Source organism: Crinia signifera, chromosome 2 (genome assembly GCF_055691185.1).
Source record: "Crinia signifera chromosome 2, ASM5569118v1, whole genome shotgun sequence".
In the NCBI taxonomy this organism is placed as follows: Eukaryota; Metazoa; Chordata; class Amphibia; order Anura; family Myobatrachidae; genus Crinia; species Crinia signifera.
Genome location: NC_139218.1, coordinates 280,987,165 through 281,006,999, shown reverse-complemented (window position 1 = coordinate 281,006,999; position 19,835 = coordinate 280,987,165). Strand labels below are relative to the sequence as shown.

Here is a 19,835-nt window from a genome sequence, read left to right as displayed (position 1 = left end):
GACCGTGCGTGCGAAACCCCGCCTTCCATACGGATCGACAACTCCGTCCGTATGCGGTAAGAAGCTATCCGAACGGACCGCACGTGTATTTTTCACGGAATACGCCTCCTCCATCTAAGGGAACCTCCCCCATCATTCGATGGTCGCAGACCATCGAATGCAGGACTGTGTGCTCCACCAGCACCCGCAACCTCAGACCACACGGACATTTTTCCGTGCAAAAGCAGGGATCTGGGCGGGCAGCTGACATCCGGCGATGTCATATGTCCGCCCCTACACGTGCGTCACGGCCGCATTACCATACGTACGCCCAGCGTTTTCATGGGAACTCCCATGAAACGCGGGGCGTATGCATATGGTAATGAGCCCAAATAGCCCTTCACGCCCCTCTCCACCCCCTGTTCGGAATGTTCACATATCATGCGGGATTTGGCCGTACGCCCCGCTCGCACATGCGCAGAGATGCCTCTGCACATGCGCAGACACAAAACATCGGCGGGCTGAACGCACGCGGATATATCCGCACCGATCAGAATAAGGGCCATGGAGAGGAGCTAAATGTGCGCAAGAAAATTATCGCTAAGCATTTAAATTCAGTGCCTGAGATAGTACACAAACTTTGTTTCATGTTTTAAAACCTTGCATAAATAAAATATACTTGTGTGTATTTCATGTGTCTGATTTGTTTGTACAACATAAATGCAAGATACCTCATCCAAATATAAAATATTCCAAGATAAAGAATAATCGTTATCCAAAATCCTTCCTGAGCATTTTGGAGATAGAAATATGCAGAATTTGTGATTTTCTGGCCATTTTTCAGAGAATATGAATGATAACTCACAAACTTTTCTTTCACTCATGGTTAGTGGTTGAGTGAAGCCATTTATTGTCAAACAAATGTGTTTACTCTTTTTAAAATCATAATGACAACAGAAACTACCCAAATGACCCTGATAAAAAGTTAACATACCTGCAGATTTTGGCCTGATAACATGCACACAAGTTGACACAAACGGGTTTAAATGGCTACTAAAGGTAACCATCCTCACCTGTGATCTTTTTGCTTGTAATCAGTGTGTGTGTGTGTGTGTGTGTGTGTGTGTGTGTGTGTGTGTAAAAGGTCAGTGAGTTTCTGGTCTCCTGAAAGACCCTTGCATCTTTCATCCAGTGCTGCACTGATCTGTCTGGATTCTGAGTCATGGGGAAAGCAAAATAATTGTGAAAGGATCTGCGGGAAAAAGTAATTGAACTGTATATAACAGGAAAGAGATATAAAAAGATATCCAAGTAATTGAAAATGCCAATCAGCAGTGTTCAAACTCTAATTAAGAAGTGGAAAATGAGGGGATTCTGTGGAAACCAAATTACGCTCAGGTAGACCAACATAAATTTCAGCCACAACTGCCAGGAAAATTGTTTGGGATGTAAAGAAAAAAATAGGATTTTAATACCTACCGATAAATTATTTTCATGTAGTTCATATGGGATACTGAGGCCTCAATACATTGGGGAATAGAGGTCATCCAACAGGAGACAAGCACATAAATTTCTTCAACCTGGGTGTGCTGGCTCCTCCCCTCTACTCCCCCTCCACTAGCCAGTTAAGGAAGTGCCCGAAGGAAGGATGAACGTACGCAAGGTAGGATTAACGTGAACAAGTAATGTGGTGAGATTCGCCCCAGCACACCACAACAATCACAACAACATACTTTAACTAAATTTAGTTAACTCCGTTATTGTAATATTAAACATCAATAATAATCACTATTGTGATTAGTAACGAGCAACAAAGTCACCAAAACTCAGGTTCTTAACCCGGGTTTCCCAACCTGGAAGGTACAAACCAGTATACCTAACCCACTGTCCTGCAACTTGCAAGAACAGGTGGAACAAGATCACAATGAATCGCAATCAGGATACCGCACTGAGGTGGGGGCTCAGTATCCCATATGAACTACATGAAAAGAATTTACCGGTAGGTATTAAAATCCTATTTTTACTATCATTTATATGGGATACTGAGGTCTCAATACATTGGGGATGTCACAAAGCTTCAAGAAGGGGCGGGAACGTGCGGAGCCTGATGTAACACCGTTTTCCCAAACTGGGTATCATCCTTGGCCAAGGCGTCAAATTTGTAAAACTTGACGAAAGTATGTTGACCTGACCAAGTAGCAGCTTTACACAGCTGCAAAGCTGAAACACCCTGAGCAGCCGCCCAGGATGCGCCCACCGCTCTTGTGGAGTGAGTTCTCACAGAAATCGGTATAGACAAATGCGCTGCCCCATAAGCCTGCTGTATGTTGGAATGGAACCACCTAGCAATAGATTGCTTGAAAGCCAGGCAGCCTTTCTTTTGCACATCATAAAGCAAAACATTCTATCTCATGGGTCTTCAAACTGTGGCCCTCCAGATGTTGTGAAACTACATGTTCCAACATGCATTGCCACATTTTTTCCTATAAGAGCATGCCAAAACTGTCAGGGCATGCTAGGACATGTAGTTCCACAACATCTGGAGGGCCACAGTTTGAAGACCTATGCTTTATCTTATGGACACGAGCAGTCCTTCTGACGTAAGTCCTAAGAGTCCTGACCATGTCTAAGGATTCAGGAATATCCTGATGCCCCAAGTGGAAGGCATCACAATCGGCTGGTTTAAATGGAACGCCGACAAAACCTTAGGCAGGAACTGTTGCCTTGTCCTAAGCTCCACCCTATCCTGATGAAATATCAGGTAAGGGCTCTTACAGGAAAGAGCACTTAGCTCGGACACCCTCCTGGCCGAGGCCAGAGCCAACAGCATCACCGTCTTCCAGGTGAGATATTTCAACTCTGTTGAATGCAAAGGTTCAAACCAAGATGACTGAAGGAAGGCTAGAACTACTTCCAGGTCCCACAATGCCGTTGGTGGCACAAATGGGGGCAGTATATGCAGTACTCCTTGTAAGAAGGTCTGGACTTCTGGAAATGCAGCCAATTTATTTTGGAAGAAGATGGAAAGGGACAAAATCTGAACTTTTAGGGACCCCAGATGGAGGCCCAAGTCTAAGCCCGACTGCAGAAAATGGTCCAGTTTAAAATCCGCTGGCGGAACACTCAACTGTTCACACCATGCCACGTAATTATAACATATCTTGTGATAGTGTGACACAGTTACAGATTCCTGGCCTGGGTCATAGTGGTAATGACCAGGAATGAAATCCCTTTTGAGCTAAGATCTGCCGCTCAACTTCCAGGCCATCAAACGAAGCCGCCCTAAGTCCTGGTAGAAGAATGGGCCTTGAACCAGAAGATCCCTTCTGAGAGGCAGTCGCCACGGATCTTCTACCAGCATGTCCAGCAGACTTGCGTACCACGCCCTTCAAGGCCATGCTGGGGCTATCAGAATTGTCTCCACCCTTTGGCTTTGAATTCTTTTTAAGACTCTTCCCAACAGCGGGAGAGGAGGGAACAGGTACACCAGATCGTACGACAAAGCTGTATTCAGCGCATCCATTGCCTCTGCCTGTGGATCTCTTGTCCTCGATCAATATTTGTTGACCTTCTTGTTGACCCTGGAGGCCATGAGGTCTTTCTGCGGAACTCCCAACAGATCCACAATGCTCGCAAATACCTGGGGATGTAATCCCCATTCCCCGGGGTGAAGTTTGTGGCGACTGAGGAAATCCGCTTCCCAGTTGTCCACCCTGGGGATGAAGATGGCAGATATTGCCACTGCAGGAAGCTCCGCCCAGGAAAGGATCTTGGCAACCTCTCATGCAGGCTCTGCTCTTTGTCCATCCTTGCCAGTTTATATACGCAACCGTTGTTGCGTTGTCTGACTGGACCTGAATCACCCGATTTTTCAGGAGGGAATGAGCCATCTAGTAGAGCGTAGTAGACCGCTCTCAGCTCTAAGTTGTTAATATGCAGCAGAGCTTCCCAGGGTGACCATTTCCCTTGAAACCGCACCACAACCCTGGAGACTGACGTCCGTTGTCAACAGAATCCAGTCCTGAATTCCGAATCTCCGTCCTGCAAGGAGATTTGGAGAGTGAAGCCACCACTGCAAAGACTCTTTTGTCCAAGCCGACAGGTGAATCAGCTTGTGCATATGGACGTGTGATCCAGACCACTTGCTCAGCAGGTGCCACTGGAACACTCTGGAGTGGAATCTCCCAAACTGAATTGCCTCGAAGGAGGCCACCATTTTGCCCATCAACCTGACGCAATGGTAAACTAACACCTGCAAGGGGGTAATCACTTCCACCAGCAACTATTGAATTGCAGCCATCTTGTCCTCCGGGAGAAACACCCTCCTCTCCACTGTATCCAAGATCATCAACAAGAATTGGAGACGCTGGGTCGGTACCAGAGAGGATTTGGGTATGTTCAGTATCCATCCGTGTTCTGACAGCACACGTCTGGTGGCTACTTTTGCTCCAAGTAACCTTGTCTCTGACTTCGCCTTTAGAGGCAGGTTGTACAGGTATGGGATGACATTTATCCCCTGGGTCCTCAGAAGGGACATCATCTCTGCCATTACTTTGGTGAAGATGCGTGGAGCGGTAGACAGGCCAAAAGGCAGGGCCTGAAACTGGAACTGCTCGTCCAGTATGGCAAATCTTAAGTATTCATAGACCCAATTTAGGGTAACAGTGGTCAAAACACAGACAGCCGGGTTCCCGATGGCCATCGGCTATTTTCCCTCGTGGGGGTCCACGACCCCTATAGAGGGAGAATAGAATAGGTGGCTCACGTAGCAAGCCACCGTGCCCGCAGCGTGGCGAGCCCGCAACCATGCTATCAGGGTCCGGCCAGTCGGGATCCCGATGTTGGGCTAATGACTGTCGGGTTCCCGACTGTCGGACCCCTGTACCACACCCATATACAGAGAAGCCTTGACGTGGCTTGGGGGCATATCATACACCTGCGCAGGTTTATGTAACCAATATCTTTGAATTCTATTATCATGTAGTGTTGACGATTGGTTACGAATACCATTCAGTGAGCTGGGGGAAACAATAGCTTTTTTAACTTACTCAGTATTAACCCCTCCCTTGCATGCACCCGAGTGGTATTACTGAACTACCACTATCCATATGCAAATCTTAAGTATGCCTGGTGTGGGCCCCACACCGGTACGTGAAGATAGGCATCTTTCATGTCGATAGATGCCAGGAATTCGTTCTCCTCCAACCCCGCAATTAACGCTCTCAATGATTCCATTCGAAATTTGAAGACCCGAAGATAAGGGTTCAACGACCTTAAATTGAGAATCGGTCTAACCTAGCCATCCGGCTTCGGCACTACGAATAGGTTGGATAAATATCCCTGGCCCCTTTCTAGAACCGGTACAGGTATAATTACCTGGGACTGTACTAGCTTTTGTACGGCCTGTCTGAGAATCCTGCGATTCTCCGCAGCTGCTGGGAGTCCTGACCTGAAAAACCTGCAAGGGGCTTTGTTGCGCTCACCATGCGGTCTGAGTGCGGGCAGTCGGGATCCTGACATCAGGCTAATGACTGTCGGGATCCCTACTGTTGGTACCATATACCACACCCCAGCCAGAGGTAGGTCTAATACCTCTCTGATAGCTAGGATTAGATTCTCTGTGCCTTGAATGGGAGGCTGCGACCCTTGAGAGTCACTTTCAATCTCCTCCTAGTCGCCATTATCCTCACCCTCCTCTGCGTTAGGCGCAATGTCGGCCAGTGCCCGCTTGCAGGACGCCAGTGCCCGCTTGCAGGACGTCCCTGGCGTAGGTGTCAGATAGATAGCAGATATGTGTCAATGCTCTATCACATATATATGAATATATACAGTGTGTACAATGCTTAAATAGCAGTGGCGAGAATATATGGGGGCCAGCACACCCGTAAACCTTAGTACCCTAGATTGAGGGACTGGTAAACTTTATGCATGTGCATAGAATTATACACCACTGTGGCTGTAATGCACACAGAAAACGCTACACAGCGCTATACTTGCTGTCTCTGCTGACTGACTCTCCCCCAAAGGGTGCACCGCTGAGGAGTGGTTGCTGCTGCTGTTGAAATGGTGCCCCCAGCATGAGGAGAAAGCAGGAAGCATTGTATAGGCGCGCTTTCAGGCTCTGGTCCCGCTCTGAGCTAAGCCCCGTCCCAGTAATGGTGCCATGGCTATACTTATAGATATACTGGCGCTGGTGTTAAATAAGTTAACATCAGATCAGATCATGCCCTGGTGGTCCAGTGGCAGCCCTTGGCATCCAGTGTATGCGAGGCTGTAAGTGGTCCATGTGCAGGGACACCGCTGCCGCCATCTTGCCGCACATGAACCGGGGTACCCCACTTTGGGGACCCTGGGTAACACTTACCACAGACGACTTCAGGCTCAGTCAGGGGTGTGCGCGCTGCAGCGCAAAGCTTGCGGTAACAAGCGCCCTCTCAGGTCAGTGGACCTGCAGCAGGGATCAGTTCGGTACCTTAAGAGGCCAGCAACTGTCCCTTCCCCCAGCTTCCCTCGAAGCAGGGTAGCTGTATAGCCCAAACAGCAACCCCAAAATAATAAATATTGAAGAAATAGTATCTGGAGCTCCAGGAGTGTGCATCTTCTCCTTAAGGCACATTTTCTAAAACTGGCTAGTGGAGGGGAAGTAGAGGGGAGGAGCCAGCACACCCAGGTTGAAGAAATTTATTAGCCTGTCTCCTGTTGGATGACCTCTATTCCCTAATGTATTGAGACATCAGTATCTTATATGAATGATAGTGAAATCCACAAATAACTTCAGCTGAAATACAGGACACTCTGAAAAAAAGTGGTGTGGTTGTTTCAAGATGCAAAATAAGGAGGCATTTGAAGAAAAATGGGCTGCATGGTCAAGTCGCCAGAAGAAAGCCATTACTACGCAAATGCCACAAAGCATCCCACTTACAGTACTCCAAACAGCACAGAGACAAGCCTCAAAGCTTCTATAACAAAGTTATTTGGAGTGACGAGACCAAAATTGAACTTTTTGGCCACAACCATAAACGTTACATTTGGAGAGTAGTCAACAAGGCCTATGGTGAAAGGTACACCATTCCTACTCTGAAACACTGAGGTGGAGCGCTGATGTTTTGGGGATGTGTGAGCTACAAAGGCACTGGAAACGTGATCAAAATTGACGGTAAGATGAATGCAGCATCTTATAAGAAATACTAGAGGAAAATTTGCACTCATCAGCCCAGAAGCTGCGCATGGGATGTAATTGGAGGTTCCAATATGGCAGTGATCCAAAACACAAGGCCAAGTCTGACATACAGCCGAATAAAGTGAAGGTTCTGGAGTTGCCATCTCAGTCTCCTGACCTCAATATCATTGAGCCACTCTGGGGAGAAATGTGCAGTTCATGCAAGACAGCCCAAAAATTTACAGGAACTGGAGTTTTTTTGCCAAGAAGAATGGGCAGCTTTAACATCTGAAAAATAAAAGAGCCTCATCCACAACTACCATAAAAGACTTCAAGCCGTCATTGATGTTAAAGGGGGCAATACACGGTATTAAGAACTGGGGTATGTGTCAACTTGTGTGCATGTTATCAGGCCAAAATCTCCAGGGTATGTAAATGTATGTTTTGATCAGTGTCATTTGGGTAGTTTCTGTTGTCATTGTGATTTAAAAAGAGTAAACACAGTTGTTTGACAATAAATAGCTTCACCCAACCACTAACCATGAGTGAAAGAAAAAGTTTGTGAGTTATCATTTATATTCTCTGACAAATCACAAATTCTGCTAGGGTATGTAAACTTATGAGCACAACTGTATATGTGTGACATTATTATTGTAATACAGTACTTACCAATCTCATGTCAGCGATATACAGTATTTACTTGCCACACTTTTACTCTATACAAGTATAGACCTGCCTTACATCAGCAGCATAAATCATATTCACCTGTCTCCCCTGGGCGGTATACACTTGCCTGAGAAGTATCACAATATTGCCCTACCACGCATCAACAGTATACACAAAATAGTTTTGTCTGACATCAGTAGTACCAAACGTGTTTCTAAAATGTGTGCTGTGCACACAGGCCCCTGAGTCCAGGGGGGCCCACACATCATCCATGTTAATAGCTACCTTTCCAGAGACCCACGTCAGACGCTGAATCCGTGGCAAAAATCTCTTCCAAATTGCTAATGTGCATGCGCAGTAGTGGAATTGGTCTCAGGAATATGGTGGAAGCAGTGTTTCCGGAGACTTACACACAATGCCAGAATAAACTGAACCATGGAGAGGGGACCCAACATTCATGTTTATCTTTTCAAAAACAAACCACTGAATTGGTCATCATGGCTAGCAGTAATACCAGAGCAGCATTACATTATTATTATTATTATTATAATTATTTCATTTGGCAAAATTAATAAATATGAATTAGACAAAACACAGTACATCACTACAAACAAAAAACAGTATATCAAACGTCTCACCTGACAAGTAGGCAAATTGCTTCTTCAGCTGATCCTCAATGTCAGCCGCACACATCGGGAAGGTGTCCTGATGCATGATGTCATCTGGAAGACAACAAAAAGTATAGCAATTATTTCAGCGTGAAAAAAAAAAAAAACCTTTTCTCAAATACTAACAATTATTCTATTTAACGGATTCATACCACAGAATTTAGTACTGTATATAGTATATATAATGTACACGGGCCTCTCTCTGCATAGATACAGAATGCAAAACAGTAGGCGTGTCCCAGACAGTCAGTGAACAATTACTACAACTATTTACCTACTGTATATAATTGCTGTCTAATTACATGCATGTATCATCTAGTGAACAGTTATACATAAGGCACAAATGAGAATTACAATGTGTGTGTAACAGCAGTGTTGCTGCCAGTAAGTTCTTGGATGTGTGCCATGGAATGTAGACAGTTTATATTATGGTGCATCATACATGATATAGTGATCTGCAAAACAAGGAGTAAAACAAGAAAAACCGTAACACAACGGTTACCCGACATTTGCTTTAATTTTTACTGCCACCCACTTATTATTTCTTACTATACACAAGAACATGCTGCACTCATTTATTGTACTGTTGCTCTACTGAGGATTCAAACAAGCACTTTTCCTTTGCACTTTACTTAATGAGCACAATGTGCATTGAGCAGTAAGTATTTTATAGGAATAGTAACCTGTAACATTTTCATTAAAAAGCTCAGCAAAGTCTTAAGGCCTTTTAAATTCTTAAAAGCGGTCTGTATACAGCATTAAGACGCGTTTGAGAACCGCTTCGCCTTAAGAGAGTTTGGTAGCAGCCAAGTGGCTGGCCGACAGTAATCCCCCCCCCACCCCCTGGAAAACAGAGGTAGGTTTCTACAGACACCAGTATTCTTATCTTTATGTGTACTGATTCACATTCATAAGCTTAAAGGATGTACATACCAAAAATAATCATCCTCATCTTAGCAGTATAGATTACAATCCTTGAACATCATGACTGTACTGTCTAGAATACGGCTTGTCTAGTCTGCAGCACAAAGCTGGCCCACAGTCCGGCATACAGAAAAAATCTAAGTCCAGATAGTAAACATATCAATGTTCTATTATGTAGTTCTAATGCCTTGTGGACAAGCTGCTGTTTTGAAACACACTGCGCAGGGATTTTAATGAAGTATGCACCTGTATAGTAATCTAACAGCTGGTATCGGTTGATCGGTATGATAACAGCATAGGTGTGCATGCAGGAGCTGATAAAGGTCTTCAAGCACTCCTGAAACCGTTAGAATGAGCTAAACAGGATGGATCTGCAGTGTGTACCCAGCTTTAATGTATATTAAATATTTCCTGACAAAGATATTAACCATCTTCTCTTAAACAGCTAAAGAACAAATTGTAATGTGATCCAAAATGCATAAAACATGCAAAAACCTTGCCATTGTGTTACAAGGTGCTACATTATACCAGGTTGTTTCTGTGTAGCTTCTCTTCAGCTTCTAAAGTAATTGTAATATTGCGGAACTTACTGTCAAGGTAATATACTGTGAATGTGCCAGAACACACCATCAGAACGCAGAGGTTCCTATTTGCATGATGCTCGTGCTGTGTGTTACATAAGATGACCCCGTGGCCATCACATCTGTCTATCTTTAGAATTAAGCTGCAGGAAATACAGAGGATGTTAGAAAATAAATGTGAACATTTGTCCGATAAAACCACTGAGAAAGAATTAAATAAAGGGCATCTAGTATAATTCTGTGTATCTCACTATGGCCATTGGGGTGCCAGCCTAACCTGGTTAGCAGTACTCTGTAACAGAGACTAACTAGTAATCATTTCCTTGTAGACTAGAGCAATTGCATTAAGACCTCTCTATTTACCTGATCACTAGATCATGGTGAAAAATAGTAGTTTTGGCACATATACATTATATACAGTAGCAGGGAAATGCAATACATACATATACACACACACTTATATTGCATTAATTACACAGATTTTCTGTTAGTAGAGGACCTATAAATGGAAATAGAAGAAAAGGGGTACCTGTTGATATACCAGGAATAAAATAATCAGTTATAAGAATGTTGGACTGCCATAGGGCTGATATTTTATGGGTATTATCCCTAATATAAACAAATGGGGATTTGAAGAGTAAATTCACTTATAACTGAGGACAAGTCTGACCCAATTTCCCCTGTGCTCCCCAAGAGGGCTCACATACGATTTATGTGTGCTCTCTCAGCCAATCAGCAGCCGCCCATTATTTAGAATGTTTATTTTATTTATTTTTTCCTACTGCTACCCGCTGGGGATGCAGAGTGCCTCTCCTGCGCTATGCTTCCCTGCTCTGTGATCAGATGCGATACATTGTGGAAGCAAAAAGTACCCAGGATGAGCCACTGATGGCTTCATATATGATTTATCTTATATGAAGCAGGACCATGCATCGGATGTGATGTCAGACACATGCGATTTGGGCCCAATCTCAGTCCGATCCATCGGAATTGGTGAAATTGGACAAGTTGTAGTGTACCAAAAGGTACCTACTGTACTGTCTTCAGATATCCACCTAATTGGTGCAGCTGAACCTGTTTGAGCCCCATACACACTAGCCAACCTGGTCGATACGGATATAATGTATTATTATTACTTGCAGTTTCTCATACTGCATTCACATTGCAGAAATGGGTAATGACACAGTATTCTTAAATGGGACTTTAAAACGGGTCTGAGCCTTGAGACCTTTCACATTGCAGGTGAAAACCGTTTTAAAAATCATTTAATACCATTCAAACATTCAACCCGTTTAACCCCCAAGGGACACGTTTCAAGCCATTGAAATAGAGCCATTCACACTGCCTAAAAAACGGCTTTAAAACATGTAGGACTCTGCTTTTTAACCGTGTTGAAATACCAGTTAACTTTAACCGGTAAATCAACTTTGGCACTTTCACATTGCAGCCTTAAACGTTTAAAATGGGAAAAAACGGCAATATACCGTTTTAAGAGTGCGATGTGAAAGGGGTATGATATAGCGCAGCATAATCCGTTGCGCTTTACAAATGGAAACAACTGTGATTAAACAAACTGGATAAAAACAAACCGACAGACGTAAGAGGGCCCTGCTCGCAAGCTTACAATCTATAGGGCAAATAGGAGGGATACATAAGGATAGAATTCCATAGCATGGTAGTCCCATCCGATCACAAGACAGTCCTGATGGGATGCAATTAGATATGAATGCTACTGGAGGTTGTGTGGGGTTCCATAATATGATAAGCTTCCTGCAGAGGCAAGGAATGTAGAGGAGTAACAGGAGACACAAAAGGTGTGGTACAGTATGACTGAATGACCCCTCTTTATAGGCACCGGATACCTGTTGATTGTTTACGATCAGAAATTCATAAAGGCAGAAATCTCAATAGATAACTGTGCATATAGCTTTACATAGCATAGCTCAGAGAGCTATATGGTAGTGTACATTTCTCTGAATGCAGTCATTCCATGCAGTTACACCATGTACATTTCTTTTTATTATTTTACTCACAGAAACCTATAATTTCATGGCAGATAACAAGCACTTGGCCCATCTAGTTTGCCCTCTATGTACATGCAAACACTAGAGTTTACTTTTGTCATGAGCCAATTAACCTACCAGTTAATTTTGGGATGGTTACTAATAGTCAAGTCAGGATCTGAGGAGAGAATGTAAACGGCGAGTATTAAATTTCCAGTATCCAATTTGCAAAACCACAACTCCAGCGGATGCTTATCAATGATTATGTTTTGGGTGCCCATAATCCCTGATAACTACAGTTTATTAGGGCTAATTGGATAGCCCCGGTCATATAATTTGCCGTAGTAAATAATAACAACTAATTGGATGCTTACATATTGTGACAAGTAATCACATACACTGGATATAGCTGAAGTCTGGGTCTTTAATTTGAAGCACGTAAGCAGCATACTAAAATAAAAGCTTGGCAAACTAGGTTAAAGCATCGCAGGGTTTTTCACAGATTTCACTGTCCGGATACACCCCAAAGCACCTAATCTTATATTACATTACCAGCCAATCACCCAGCTGCTTTTCAGCATTGGGAGAAATTATCTCCTGCCCTGGACACACATAACAGGAAGCCACAGGTGCTGCTAATCAGCCAAACCTTCATCAGTTTAGGAAACCTGGAGTGTATCCAATTTACTTTCTGCAACTCTAAAACCTGGACTGGATCTTCCACATTACCCTCGTGTAGAAATATGTGGTCCCTCCATGCTTCTCCCCCCTTAGCTTCAACCAATTTGGTGAATATAAAGGTAATATTGCACATAAAAGGATTGAACATTTGTATTGCACATAAAGGATTCACACATAGATGGGTACTTGTGTACTAGCATGGCGCCCACGATAATTAGTCGCCCGATTTTTTATCGCATTGCATGCCATACACCCGATGGCATGCGATTTGATGCGATTTTGACCCAAATACGATATTAAATTGTATAAGCACCCTAATGGGTGCTTACAATGCTTAAATGCACCCCCACGCCACCCCTAAGTATAAACGTGAACCCGAAGCGTGGCGAGCGCAGCGAGCCCGCGAGTGGCGGCGGTACGCGTCCTACGACCTTTTCATACCCCCACTATCCACGTTGGCGTGGGGTTGATCTTATAAAGTGTGGCGAGCGCAGCGAGCCACCGAGCCCGAAGCGCGGCGAGCGCAGCGAGCCCCGCGAGGGGACGCGGATACCTGTGAAGCCCGCGAGGGGACACGGATACCTGTGAAGGTATCCGCATCCGCTCGCCATGCTTCGGGCTCGGGCTCACTTTATAAGATCAACTCCACGCCGGCGTAGATAGTGGGGGTATGAAAAGGTCGTAGGACGCGTACCGCCGCCCCTCGCGGGCTCGCTGCCCGCGCCACGCTTCGGGTTCACGTTTATACTTGGGGGTGGTGTGGGGGTGCATTTAAGCATTGTAAGCACCCATTAGGGTGCTTATGCAATTTATAATCGCATCCCATCGCATTGTATGGCATTGTATGCCATATACAATGGCATACAATTTTTAAATTGTATGCCATTGTAGAACATCGGCCGATAACGTGTCGCGTTATAATGTAATGTTATAATGTATGTGATAATAGATGTTATAATGTATGTGATAATAATTCTATGGTGGAGTTATCCCAAAGGTTGAACTCCCATTATTACCACATGGGTTGGAACTGACAGGGCAGTTCAAATGTGCATGTGTATTTGGTCCAGGGAGAAATAACACCAGCCACTTTCCCACTCCTCCAGGGGACTGCCACTCTGACCGACACGTTTCAACTCCTGCTCGAGTCTATTTCAAGGTCACCGATGAGGGTAGCTATCCCTCTCATAGTCCGACTACTTTTTATACATGTTCAATTAGTGTCACCGGTCACAGTTGGGATACACGCTGTCCCAAACTACATTTTCCATGATTCCATTCCCCCAAAGTCCCATGGATTCATATGTAAAATCATTACTCCTCGTCCCGATACGTCACTTCCGGTTGTCCTGTCTGGTCATCATGTCTGTGTCAGGTCCTTAAGACTACAGCCCCCATGATCCATTCACCGGAAGTTCATAAGCACGTGATGCCGAGTAGCCAATCATACTTGCGGCTCTTCCGGCACATCCTCGCCGTTAAGATACACTCAGAACAGTCGGTCTCTCTCAGCACACAGCGCTGCTGCGTGCTGAGCGAGGTGTCAGGGTCATTGTTTTCCATTGAGATTCAGACCGGCAGGGCAGCACATTTAAAGCGCTTTGTGGTCTACACAAACATCGATTTGCATGCATTTTCAGGCATTTTCTAAGCAATTTAGTAAACTCGCTCAGAAAATGCCAGAAAGTCGGCCCGTGTGTAGGGCCCATCAAAAATTGATATAAACAGAGAACATCCATTAAACTTTAAAGAGAAAATGGTTTTATGTGGGCTGGCTAAGGCAATTGTCAACCAGATTGCTTAAAATTAATATATTAAATCTGGCAGCCTTAGAGCACCAATCTCCATCTGGTGCAACGGAGCAGCCAGACGCAGCTATCAGGCTTTTAATTCTTATGAAATCTTTGTGGTATATTGTACACAATTAATCACAATTTTTTATCTCTACTACAGTTTAAATAGCATGCATACATTTGCCATGCACCATACAGAAATTCTCGGCAGGAAGGCCATAGTGGCCCACATGCAGAGGGAATGGGTGATCAGAGTGAGCACTCATCGCTGCTCTGCAAAGCAGCTTGTGAATTGAAGCTGTGCACATGCAATATGAGCATGGGGGCAGAGCATCCTCTCTCCCGGAGACGAAAGCTGGGGCACACTCCCTTCCCATCATTGGCGCACACAGTAATAGTTCAAAATGTTGTAAGATGCTAAATAACTAAATTAAAGGACATAGCCCAGGAATGTCCTATGACAGAATGGCTAAAGAAAAGTCCTATTAGAAGATAGCCCATGGGACCAAAACCACTCCAGCTCAAACACTGCCTGGAGGATATCAGCAAAGGTGGAAATTTGCCAGGATCTGTTAGGCAAAAGGCTACAATATCCAACAAGTAATGGATGTGGTAGTTGGCCAAAATATGGGGGTGGTGGTGGTGAAGAAACAAGAAGAGAAAGAGGAGGAGCAGGAGAGAGGAGAGGAGATGAGGGAGGACAGCAATGATTTAAAAAATAAAAACAATATTAGATACAGCTTTTCTCCCCCCCCCAACAAATGAAAAATAGTAAAAGGCATTAGATTTACAAAGTCGAAAAACAGAGATTCTTTGCACAAAATGAGATACCCAATATGCACTATTTGAGATTGCTGGCACAAATTGATAATAAAGAAAAAAAAACATTAGAAACTAGTGAAATATTGGGCACACGTTTTTTAGGTCCGGATCTCTGGGAAATTTGTGTGTAGACTGCACTACATCACTGCCTTCACCCTGAAGTCTGTTCAAAGTGTATGTTGTTTGGATTTTATGTTTGAGTGTTATTGGAATAAAATCGATTTTTTTATGAAAAAAACATCTGAAAGAAACCATTATATACTTGGAAATCTGCATTTGATCGTGAGTGAGGTACGATATCCCATTTTAAAGAAACCTAGATATGTGTATCTCAGCTTACCTCTAGTGAGTTGATGTACGCCCAACATGATGCAATTTGAATAATTACAACGATTCAACAAAAACGTGCTTTACACATTGGATCTTGCATGTCTTTTATTTTTCATATAAACATCGAGGACCATTTAGAGAAAAAGAAAAGTATATGAAAAGTGGAACAGAGGAAAGAGCGTACAAAGAAGGAGAGTATAACTCAGTTTCTGAATATTTACTTATTATTCCATTCTATTGTCCGTGAAAGGGGCGCCAAGTTTTGAGTAAAATAATCTTTTTTCCATTTAAAGAAACGTTTCAAAAACCGGGTCAAAGCAGGTTTGGCAAAGCAGCATTAGTGAGACACCATGAATGTATCCACAAGTATAAACAAAATAAAAATACTATAGTAAATTGCAAATATTTATTAAAAAATAATAATATTTTAAATAAATTAGGTGGTCACCTCAAATAAGTATAAAGGCCATATTCAATGAGAAAAATTAGCCGTTTTTTTATGGCGAGTTTGTGCTATTTTCGCGTTGGAAGGAGCATTTTGATCTCCAAAAGTGAACCACCCTATTCAATGGGCAGTATTCAATGAGAAAAGTTCTCCGTGTTTTGTGGAGAATTTGTGCTTTGTTCGCCTTGGACGGAGCATTTTGCTCTCCAAAAGCGAGCAACCCTATTCAATGTGAAATAGTCTCCGTCTTTCTAAGTGATTTTCTCCGTGTCTCTCCGTGTAGCAATTCTCCATCTTTTGATGGGGAGCTGGAATGTGAACTTTTAAACTAAAAGGTGTTTTTTTTTAATTTTGGTGTCAAAAAATCAGTTGTTTTTTTCTGTGAAGGGGCATGTTATTTTTATTCATGTGCTTATAGCACATGAATATATATTTAATTTTAAAAAAAATATTTTTTTTTTTTTTACACAGTGCAGCCAGCAGGGGGCCGGAGCGCTCGAGCCGCTCATTACATATTCATATATTCACTGCACCCGATCGTTAATATTCACGATCGGGTGCAGTGAATACTGGGTCCCCCGCTGGCTATAGGGGGGGGCAGCCTGTGCTGCCTGGGTCCCGGAGAGCCCCCCTCCCCACCACATTCCTCTGGAGCAGCCAGGGAGACTATAATCTCTCTGGCTGCTTCCGTCCCCCGGCTCCCTGCCAGTTCCCTGCCGCGGACGCTCGTCTGCTGCAGGTGTTAAGACTCGCCGCGAGTGGCGGCGAGTCTTCAATACATTGAATAGTGGGAGCAGGAGGCTCCGGAACATGGAGAGTGCATGGAGAGCGAAAAAAAACGCTCTCCATGCATGGAGAACTTTTTCATTGAATACTGCCCAATGTGATATTTTCGCCGTCTTTCTAAGTGATTTTCGCCGTGTCTCTCCGTGTAGCAATTCTCCATCTTTTCATGGAGAACTGGAATGTGAACTTTTAAACTAAAAGGTTTTTTTTTAAATTTTGGTGTCAAAAAATTAGGAATTTTTTTCTGTGAAGGGGCATGTTATTTTTATTCATGTGCTTATAGCACATGAATATGTATTTAATTAAAAAAAATATATATATATATTTTTTTTTTTACACAGAGAAGCCAGCAGGGGGCCGGAGCTCTCGAGCCGCTCATTAGATATTCATATATTCACTGCACCCGATCATTACAGATGCACGATTGGGTGCAGTGAATACTGGGTCCCCCGCTGGCTATAGGGGGGGGGCAGCTTTGCTGCCTGGGTCCCGGGGAGCCCTCCTCCCCTCCACATATGTTCTGGGGCAGCCAGGGAGACTTTAATCTCCCTGGCTGCCACCGTCCCCTGGCTCCCTGCCGTGGACGCTTGTCCGCAGCAGGGGTTAAGACTCGCCGCGAGTGGCGGTGAGTCTTAACCACATTGAATAGTGGGAGCAGGAGTGGCAGCGAGCACTCCGGAACAGGGCGAGTGCATGGCGAGAGAAAAAATCTCTCGCCATGCACGGCGAATTTTTCTCATTGAATATGGCCCTAAGAAATAATCACACTAAAGGTGGCCATACACTGCTGCAATGGTCTCGGAGCAGTGTACGAACAACAGGTACCCTTTCGAGCCACCAGGGATCTTCCCAGGCGGCAGGGATGCATGCGACCCATCACAATTTGTTATGATGAATCGCATGTGTCCCTGCTTCCCGCCAGAAGGGAGATCCCAGGATGGGGGGGGGGGTCGGATGGCCAGCAGGACCATCCACCTGCTTGGGTCCGATGCACACAGGATCGTGCATTGGAACCAACGGCATGTCAGGGACAGCCCATTTGTCCAATTTAACGGTCTGATTGGTCGAAATCGGACCAAATCGGCTCAGTGTATGGGGGCCTTAACAATTCATATAACGTAAACCTAATTATATAAAATATCCATATAAATATACAAATACAGTATAAGAAAACTTTGATTGAGACTAGGAATTTGTTATGTGCTAATAACGTGGCATATATGTAGATGAGCTCATTTCACCAAGATATTTATATAACTAATCATAGGCTCAATCAAAGTGGTATTATATTTGTATATTTACTGTATATGGATATTTTAAATAATTAGGACGCCCATGAAACGCTGGGCACTCGCAAGTGAAGGACCCAAGCACGCTAAACCCCCCCCCCCCCCCCGCCCCGCTGCGAGCAACTCGGATAACATGCAAGTCCCCAAGGGCGCCCGCAGGGAAGACCTGCACATGCGCATAATGCATTCATTTACACGCAGATCTTCACTATCGGTCCCCGTTGCGAATTTGCAATAGGCCAATTAGATCAGAACGGCCCCAAAAGTTTCCTAGCAATGTAACACAACAAACAAATGTGTCCTGGCCCCCTGGTGGTGAATCTCCCAAAAACCTGTATTTTGCGGCACATGTTGACCTTCTTACAACACAATAGCATTCATCAGAACATTAAAACTATGGATTCCCATATAAACATACATTATGTTGTAACTTGTAATACACTTTACACTTTTTTTTAAATGTCCTCATTTCTGTTCTAGCTGCAATATTGTTTCCTCATGAGGAAAAAAAATAGGTAAGGTTTAGGACAGGTGAACTGTACATTTGCTGCATAACATGAAAGTGGTAACTGCAATAGCTGTCAAACTGGAGGTACCTCAATCATGACACTGGGACCATGTAACATTTCTTTCAGATTTGTGAGGAACATTTTGACTTTCGATTTAAATTTCAGGCGCAGATGCTGGTGCCAACCTTACATCTGTTCCTATGAACAGACCCTCTTCACACTTTTCAAAAAAGATAATGGATTGGACAAAAATCTACATTTTGCACAACAAAAACATGCTACTGAAATGTGGCATGCTTAGCAGCAAAAGCATTAAGTGTCTTCCAAAATGCTTTACCACACCATATGCAAACACCCACACAAAGCAACAAGACAGAATAATCAACACATGGGATTCATGCCAACGACTGTATCTGTTGACTATAAAAAAGGAATTAGCTCTCATTATAGCAAGTTATCTGAGGAGAATTTACATTAGGAGTCTATACAGTGCTAACGTTTATGTGGGTGTGGATCAAAGGGTCGAAAGTGTCTATGTCGACAGGTAGAAGACTGACATGGAAAAGGTAGACTTTGACACAAGGTGGACAAACGCAAAAGGTCAACAAAGGAAAAGGTTACATGGCCCCCAAATAATGCAGGGCATATGCTCGCCATGATTTTGGCATGCCTTGCTCCACTAACATTGCGTTTGCCACTTTTCCTAATTGTAGTTCACGTAGATGGTAAATCATGAAAAAGACCATTTTATCTGGTGACCTTTTGTCAATGTCGACCTTGTGCATATCAATAGTTTATCAATGTTCACCTAGTGCCTGTCAATCATAAGGTGTAGAACCATTGACTGAATCATAAGGTGTAGAACCATTGACTGTCGACCTATCATTCAGAAATCCATTTATGCAGTGCTTCCCCATTTCATCATTCTCTGAGTGCAGCAAGACCTTTCAGAGCCCCAGTATAAACTTATCACTTGGAACCGCCTCTTCACTGAAACATAATCACCGATCAATTTTCTAGCAGAGTGGGAAAAGAAAACCACAGCTCTGGTCATAGAGCAGAATATTAACCCTTTGAGTGCCAATGGGCCTTATTCTAGTTCAATCATTCTGACAAAAACCTTCTTATAAGGACAAAACCATGTGCACTGCAGGTGGGGCAGATGTTACTTGTGCAGAGAGAATTAGATTTGAATTGTGG

The 19,835-nt window shown here is 43.8% G+C and overlaps 1 protein-coding gene across 12 annotated transcripts in view; it reads right to left on the bottom strand.

Moving 5' to 3' along the window:
- Positions 1-19,835, bottom strand: part of MCF2L (MCF.2 cell line derived transforming sequence like) — a 244,660-nt gene that overhangs the window by 91,161 nt on the left and 133,664 nt on the right. For all 12 annotated transcript variants that reach the window (XM_083168689.1, XM_083168698.1, XM_083168692.1 and 9 more), the window contains one exon: positions 8,443-8,526. In XM_083168689.1, coding sequence (XP_083024815.1) covers positions 8,443-8,526 — 84 coding nt within the window. The remainder of the gene's footprint in view (positions 1-8,442; positions 8,527-19,835) is intronic.